The sequence below is a fragment of the Phaethon lepturus genome, unplaced genomic scaffold (genome assembly GCF_000687285.1).
Source record: "Phaethon lepturus isolate BGI_N335 unplaced genomic scaffold, ASM68728v1 scaffold2507, whole genome shotgun sequence".
NCBI classification, from domain to species: Eukaryota; Metazoa; Chordata; class Aves; order Phaethontiformes; family Phaethontidae; genus Phaethon; species Phaethon lepturus.
Genome location: NW_010552332.1, coordinates 10550 through 19195, shown reverse-complemented (window position 1 = coordinate 19195; position 8646 = coordinate 10550). Strand labels below are relative to the sequence as shown.

The window sequence follows — 8646 nt, the reverse complement described above, 5'->3', positions numbered from 1 at the left end:
AGCAATTACAAATGATTTGTGGCAAGGATGGAAATTTACTGATGCCTAAAGTCAATCGTCTCCCAGTCCTATAAATAGTGGTCTCAAGTGAGACCCTTTTGAGCTGTCCTGCACCGCAATGGGCTGCGACCAATTTGATCCATGAGTAAATCATTCCAGTCTAATTGTAACTTGGTTTCGCTTTGTATCTTTTTCATGTCAAATAAGTAATAGAGTGAATCTTGCCATTGAATTCTGTTAAGTCGTACCTTTTTACAAATTTCTATTAAAATCATCGGCTTTCTGATACCTTTGGTGGTGATTCTTTAAGTGGTCTAAATTACTCATTCGTGATAGAGGTAAATAAAATCTGCTAGTATAGGCCAGCTGATGTCTATGCCCCCATTTTATTTAAATCTGAAAAATCTGCCAGATTACTTTTTCCACTGTAACAACTATAAAGAGAAAGCTATGATCCTGGAAAGATTTCTGCCTCATTAGTTTAAAGAAACAATTTTTGCTTACTTCCCAGACACAGCCAAGTTGTTCACATTTTTCTTGTGTTGGATTGGGCCTGGGATAACAATTAAACCTTTCATTGACACTCAGTTTTTGAGTCCATTTTACTGTGTAAGATTTCCCCAGTTCAAGCTGAAGTCCTGTTATATGAGCAACCTATAAATATTAAACAATAAACAGTTATTAAATCCCACATCACATCCATCTTTCCTTCAGTCAGCAGGGATGCTGGTCCTCAAGAACAGTACATTTTGCTATGTGACAACTAACAAAAAAACCTGTCCTGTAACATTTGACATAGTCTCACCTTTACAAACACACACACCTGATATTCTTGCAGATAAAATCTGAAAAATTAGGAATCTAAAAAGATTGTGTCAATCCCACAGCTTTCTTAGAGGCAAACAGGAATAAAGATGAGGGCACAGCTCCTTCACATCTTGAAATATGAATGCAAGAGGTAGGACGACGATAAAATATTTTTATTTTGATTCGGTAACTGAGAGGATAACATAACAGGTAACTCAGTGCTTGTAATAATTAAAGAGGGTGTGCAATGCAAGTTCAAAGTAATGTCAGCACTATCCTAGTGTGGGAAAGCACTTTCATGAAAGCTTCCCACTAGGAGCAACATATTTTCTTGCTTTGCACATAAATGCACTGTGTTGCTGCTTTCCTGTATTCATCCTGTGAAAAACTCTGTATGAAGTGATAAAGGAGGTCTAAACAATGTGCTTGATTTTGTTTTAAAAATCAATGCATAAATACCCATTTAAAATGTATTTGTTACCCTCCTCCAATATAAAACGAAATCACAAATCTATTGTCTTAGAAATTAAATGTTACTACATGAACAACTGCATAACTAAACTTTCTGTTGCACTGAGGGTCTGAGAGCAAAACTTAGATGCACTTTCTATGCAGCTGAGTTGTATGCAATTGTACTTTTGTCCTGTAATAAAATACATGATCTATGCTGTTCAAATGATATTAGAACTGAGTACTGTCCTTTGCAATATAAAAAATAAAGGTAATGTAATTTCAGAGATGTTTACTTCCCGTTTTCCTGCTAGTGTTTTACCTTTTCTAAAGGGTAATATGTGATATTAGGCAGAGAATTTTCCACAACGTTGTTCTGAGATACAGTAACTGTTATTATTTCCCGGAGTGCTCCCAATATCTTGATTTCTTCAAATTTCAAGTTGTTTGGATCAGCATAATTGCTGTTTATAGCAGACATTTGTAGAACATTCTGAAAAATAACATAGTGATCACATTCTTATTAAAAAATCTGCCAAAATTCCTCCCAATTTAAACATTTTTTCTAACTAGATCTTCATACCGTAACATAAAGTAAGCCAATACCTTTTTATTGCCTTGCTTGTTGTTACCACAGTAATATTTTGCTACCATCTATATATAATATGTTTCATAATTGTGTTTCAGCTTCCCTTTTTCCCTTGTTTCAGAAATAGGAAAAAGCTGACACCTGTCTGTGACAGGGAAGATAGATAACCTCTACCTTGACTGTGGTCTTGCCAGGTTCTAATAAGCGAAGGTTCCTATTCACTTTTCCTGATATAAAAGTACCGGTTCCTATTAAATTCCAGTACTTCTAAGTAAATTGATAATAGTGGAATGTAACATGAATGTGACATGACATGGCTGTCACATGAATGTATATATTAATTTTTAATTCAACACAATTACACTCAACTGATGATTTGGCTACAAGAGTTTCAAACTCCGGTAGTAACTGAAGTTGCTTATCTACAAACTATTATATGATTACATATGATTAAAAAAATAACTAATGTATGTGCTTCCACTTCCTATTCCTTTGCTTCCATTCCTGCGTTCCTATGCATTCTCTCTAAGTTGTTGCCCTGTTGTTTCACCATGGCAAGGGAAAGAATAACTTTAGCAGACATTATTATGATACAAAAAATATATTATCACATTACTTGGAATCCATGTCATGTGATAGCACCACTCAATATTGGATAGAAACACTATCTGGACTCCACCCTGACATAAATTCTCACTACCAAAGCAGTTTCCATTTAAAAAAATTAAAAACCTAAAACTTAGTCATGAAGTAGATTCTCTGCGTTCAGACAAGGCATAGGTCTTCCTTTCACTCTCTGGGAACATTCAGCTATATTTTTACAGTGTACAAAGGTGGGTTTTTTTCAAATTTCCAGTATTTTAAGAACCGCAAACACTACATTCATCTCCTTTCTGACTCTGGTTTAACTGCCACTGATGCTTTATATATTGCTCACTCTTGCTGAGTATACATTGTTGATGAGTTTGTTATGTGAAAGGAAACAGGAGTTCTTTAGGTACTTATATTAACTAGGAGAAGAAAAGACAAAGAACAGATTTTCATCCCAGTTAAATTACAGTAATTGCATCTCAGTAAATCTTACAGGAGAATAAAGAGGGAGAAAAGAATGCCCTTTGAAGATACTGCTGATAAAAATTGAAAATGAAAATAAGATCACTTAAAGTGAAATACTTACATTAGAAACTGTAAACTCATAGTAAATGTAGGCTTTACTCTCAACTGTACCTAAAAGGTAAAGAAAGAAGTTACACTTGCACTGCAGAAAGGAACAGCATTAAAAACAGGACTGTGCCACTGCTGGAGACCAATAAATTAGTAATTATTATCATTATTGCATTCAGAGACTGCACTGAGCAACTCAAATATTTACTAATGTTTCTTTGAGCAACTTACGTTTCTGTATTTCTTTTTTCTTAAGCCAGGCTCCCAGGAGATCTAATTTTCCAAATTTTCCAAAAATTTTTTAAATCAGCTTTTCTAAAATGTACTAATTTTTTATTTCACTGTTATTCCTTCCTAGCTTCTCTTAAATGTAGATGTATGGCTCAGAGTTAAGCCTGTAAATTACCTTAAATAAGAGCTTTTCACGCAAACATTACAATATTTTGTATAATCTCTGCCACAGAACCATAACAGAGGAAATAACACACAACCAGCAAAAAGAAATACAGAAGGTGAGTCAATCTGGCACTTTTTTTCTATGTATGAAAAGAAAAATACTGTCATTGCAAGCAAATTGCAAATAATTTCACTGAAAAGACTGAAACCCGTAAGTTCTGGGCAGGAAATCAAGTCACAAGATGTTTTATTGTTTTGTTTCTTAACAGAATTGAGTACAATAATAGCTTTGTTATTTTAGGCCTTGACAAAGAAGTACATATAGCTGTCATATCAGCACTCACCCAAGGCTTTCAATATTTATGGCAGCAATAATCAGCCAAATCACAGCTCTATTTCTTAAAAGCAACCCAAACTTCCACCAAATTTAAAAAAATAGAGGCTTGAAAATTTTCTGGGATATATGATTGGAATATTTAAAATAACAAATGGGAGTTCTGTAAGTTGAATGCATAATCTAGAGGACAAGGTAGCTACACAATTAGGAAATGGGAATGAAATCTTGAACCCTAAGAGATGCTTTCATGGAAGTTGAGTCAGAGCCCTTGGCCCTGCACGAGTGAAAAAATAGATTGTGACTAAGGATAAAGGTAGCTTTTGGCAACTGGAGGGTAAGTCAGAGAAACTGGACCGCTTAAGGATCTAGAAGAAGGTGGTTAGTTGTATCAGAAGACAGAAGACAGAGCTAATGCACCAATTCAGATACCACCTGTGACAGTGCTGAGGTTAATTCACGTGGGAAAATCTCTGGCATCTTCTGAACATCTAAAGATCTCTCCTGAAAATATGTGTGCGCAGTCAGATACCTTGTGTGCAAAATATCTCCATGAATCACTATCTGCAGGATGTCTACCTAATTTTCAGGATTATAACTTAAACATGCACATAATAGTATAATGTTATTTATTTTTACCTCAGTGGTAATATTACTCCAACGTCATTTCTATCTGTACATTGCTACTGTTGCAGTTTTGTCTAACCTGCGTTTTATTCCAGTGTAGCTAAAGAAAGCTCTGACACTTTTGGTACCTTGAATCCTGTGTTCAGTGTTGGGCCCCTCACGACAAGAAGGACACATTGAGGTGCTGGAGCGTGTCCAGAGAAGGGCAACGGAGCTGGTGAGGGGTCTGGAGCACAAGTCTGATGAGGGGCGGCTGAGGGAACTGGGGGTGTTCAGTCTGGAGAAGAGGAGGCTGAGGGGAGCCCTCATCGCTCTCTACAGCTACCTGAAAGGGGATTGTGGCGACAAGGGTGTTGGTCTCTTCTCCCAAGTAACCAGCGATAGGACGAGAGGAAATGGCCTCAAGTTGCACCACCTCAAGAGGTTCAGATTGGGTATTGGGAAAAATTTCTTCACCGAGAGGCTGGTCAAGCATTGGCACAGGCTGCCCAGGGAGGTGGTGGAGTCACCACCTCTGGAAGTATACAAAAAACATGTGGATGTGGCACTTTGGGACATGATTTAGGGGGCATGGTGGCATTGGGTTAATGATTGGACTTGATGATCTTGAAGGTCCTTTCCAACCTTAATAATTTTGTGATTTTACCAGTGACAGCAGTCTATGGATACAGTAGGGCATGAATTAGAGAAGATCGAGTCTACTTGAAATACATTAACTGGCATAACACCATAAACCAAAGTCTTTAGCTCTGCATGCTACGGTTCATTGCAAATAAAACAATAAAATCTGTGAAATACAAGTCCTTAAATCATTTTAATACAAGCCTGAGTATTTTGTAAAAGTTCTTCAAAAAATCATTTCAGATTAACCCCTTGAACTGCTTCCTGACTTCTCTAAAAAGTCTATGACAAAGGGCAAAGAATGCAAAAACAGCCTACAGGATTTAAATACCCCAAACCCTTTTCGTTTAATGGAGACAGGATGCCTAAAGAAATCCTCAGAAATACCACAGAAAATCCCACAGTTCAAGAAATTTCATTTTTCAAAATTTCCTTCATCTCAAGATTAAAATGAAGAATGTATCTGTGGATACATAATGGTGAGGTTCTTTCCATTGCTCTAGAATGGACTCTGCTTTCCTTAGGCATGCATGTATTCCAAAAACATTAACTTTACCAAAAGCCAAAATAAACTTAACTTTATACAAAGGGTTTCTGTTGTGGTTGTTTGTTGGTTGGTTGGGTTTTTTTTAAATTTTAACTTCAGCTGAACTATGTTATGACCTTAATTATGTTATGACCCTAAGCAAAAAAGGTATGTATGCTGTAAATTGTTTGGTGAGGTAAGTAGTATCGATGCTAGTCTGTCACAAGAGTTGAGGTTGACAGGCCTTGGCATAACAATCGTGACTGTCCCAAGGGGAAGTAAGTTCTCTGGCAGCTTTACTAACAACAAGGTTGGCAACGTGACAAATATAGCCCGTACACACTTACTTGCGTGTTTATGCACCAGTGTGCTGTGGAAACCAGGTGGCATAAATAACGTTGGCTCCTACACCGTACTTTTGGGTTAACAAAATTTCCACTGTTTTCACAAGCAATTTAAATAATTCCAGAGAGTTAATAACACTACTGGTTTTTCGTCTTCTACCAATTCCTAGTGTCAAACACTAATTATGTGCGTACTTGCACCCGTTGAAACTAATTTGGGTATATACAAGAATACATATCTATCTTGACAGCATGGCTTAAGAGTCAGCATGCTATGCACCAGACCTGTACATATTTAAGGCTATAGTGAAACCTGAACAGGAAAAAAATAAATTAATAATAGTTACAGTTTTCCACTTAAAAGTGGTGGAAAATCTATTGACATATGAGCAAGTATTAAGAGTGTGTTACAACAACATCTTCAGGAAGATTGAAACTTGTGCTTGTTTCTCTATTGATAACTGCTCACCTGTAGATTCTCCATCATCCCAGAACAAGTCCCCAGAAGCAGCATTGTTGTCATCCAGGGCAATTAGAAGCCCCATTGGATTCTTGCGGCTGTGGAAAGAGAGACTTTCTGTCTTACAAGTATGCCAAATAGCTAAACAGTCTTAGTACATGCTTCATGTTCATGTTAAGAATGTGGCACTGAACAGGGTTGCAATGCTTTGAGAGTTGCCTTAGATTAGTCTTTAGTTGCCTTTCATTTTCAAGTAAATGGATTAAAATACATGGCAAATTTACAAAATGCTATGCAATTAAACTTGCAATTAATTCTTGAACTTGTAACATAAACAGTTGTGGAAGAGAGGTGTGGCTCACAGTTATCATATTATATTCCTGTATTATATTCCCGTATTTCAAGGCAAAAATGCGGCATACAATAGGCTGCTACTGATTTGTAATCTGAAAGCCCTGTGCCCAGTCTTGAAAAGAGCCCCCATGAACGCATTCCATACTGAAGCATACCTTGCAACTGTTGTGTTAGCTGGTTGTTGAGTAGGGTAAATATAGCCTCCTCTCAAATGGAGTCCCAGTTTGTCTGCTGGCAGGTACATACTGGTCCATTGTTTCCTCACTGAGATTTTTGCCCCCTTGTAGGCAGGGATGTAAAAGAGAATGGTTATAGAATCCTACAGTCACAGAATCCTAGAAGCAAAGAACCCTAGAATCAAAGACCCATAGAACCTTTGTGTTGGAAGGTACATTTCAAGGCCATCTAGTCCAACCCCCTGCAATAAGCAAGGACATCTTCAACTTGATCAGGTTGCTCAGAGCCCCGTCCAGCCTGACCTGGAATGTTGCCAGGGATGGGGCATCTACCACCTCTCTGGGCGACCAGAGATTATGTTGCATTACTCGCCATGTGAACGTTTTTGTAACTTCTGAGGTTCACCTTAATGCTTCCTTTTAGAAAAGGCTTAAGTTATGTGCCAATGGGCACACGGAGCTAAAACAACTGCGTATCAATACGACCTAATGTTATAAATCAACATCTCTCACTATTTGGTTTTGGATCAGTCAATGCAGAGAGCAAGTCCTGTGGGGACTCTGTCTTGAATATGGGAATCTAATGTGAACAATGTCCTTTTTTACCCATCAAAAGGATTATCAAAGCAACAGGAAACTTATTTATAGAAATGACATTAGTAAACAATAATTGCAAACTCTTGTGTATTATAATTAAAATTATTTTATTTTATTTCAAAGATGGTCTTTGCTAAAGTCTCCATTCTGTCTGTCTCCCCATCTCCTGCGCTATGATCCACACCTCTGTGCCTTTTTCTTGAGGTGTTGATTCGTGCACTTACCCCACCGCCCTTCATCCCCTGTCTCGCCATTTCCTTCCTGTGGGCTTTATTTTAGGAGTTTGTCACCAAGCAGGGCTGACAATTATTTCATCACATAGCCATTTAGAAAATCACCCCATAGTATCCTCTGCATTTACTAACCGTATCATACTCATACCATACTGCATCAGGAATATATGCTTTAATCCTGTCCACACCCTGGAAGGTGAACAAAGAAAAAACTTTCATATTTTAAGGCAACTTAATCAAATAAACTAAGTTTTACAGTAAAACGGAAGTTCACACTGAGAAAAGCATTGATACTTCTCTTCACTGTTTTCTGTCACGGTTTTTATGATGACATCCAGAAAGGAAGATAGCAACCCAATCATTATTTACGAGATTCTGCCATAGAATAAGCCACAACCTAGTTGTTTTCTTGTTGCACCACAGACAAGCTGAAATGCAGCAAGAGAAGCTGATTCTGAAGGAAATTCTGAGGTGATACTAAGTTGTGGTAAATCAGAATATTGGACCAGATGTCTTTGACTCCCTAGAGGACTGGAAAATAGGAGTGGGATGTAATAGCACAAAGCGCATGATTTTCCATTTCGACCATAATAAAAATATGCTGTAGGGTCTCTCACTGGAAGCAATAAATGAAGCAGGGGTGCAGAAAGAAAAAAGAAAAAAGAAAGAGAACCCAGGCTTGTTAGGAATCCATCAGCAGCTGTAAGTCAGTAACATGATGTACCCATGAAAAAATAAACATAGCCTAAGGATCTAGCAAAACCCATGTTTGCAGTGGAGATAGAGCTGTGTTAACACTAATAAACAAGGTCCTCTGCAATCACTTTGCCAGTAGAGTTTACAGGTCTGGTCAAGACAGAAGAGTTCAGACTAGAACAGGACCAGAGCAAATTTCCTGGGATCCTCAGGGAAATGGCAGAGCTGACTTGTGTGTTTCAGCTTGTTCAGCATAAAAAAGGAGGGGGAGT

The 8646-nt window shown here is 37.6% G+C and overlaps 1 protein-coding gene across 1 annotated transcript in view; it reads right to left on the bottom strand.

Moving 5' to 3' along the window:
* Positions 1 to 504: 504 nt before the first annotated feature.
* LOC104623933 (sucrase-isomaltase, intestinal-like) overlaps positions 505 to 8646 on the bottom strand; it is a gene marked incomplete at both ends in the record, with an annotated part of 17725 nt that continues 9583 nt past the window's right edge. Inside the window, 6 exons of the mRNA XM_010291164.1 lie at positions 505 to 654; positions 1580 to 1750; positions 3024 to 3073; positions 6328 to 6416; positions 6828 to 6952; positions 7811 to 7867. Of these exons, the coding sequence (XP_010289466.1) occupies positions 505 to 654; positions 1580 to 1750; positions 3024 to 3073; positions 6328 to 6416; positions 6828 to 6952; positions 7811 to 7867 (642 nt within the window). The remainder of the gene's footprint in view (positions 655 to 1579; positions 1751 to 3023; positions 3074 to 6327; positions 6417 to 6827; positions 6953 to 7810; positions 7868 to 8646) is intronic.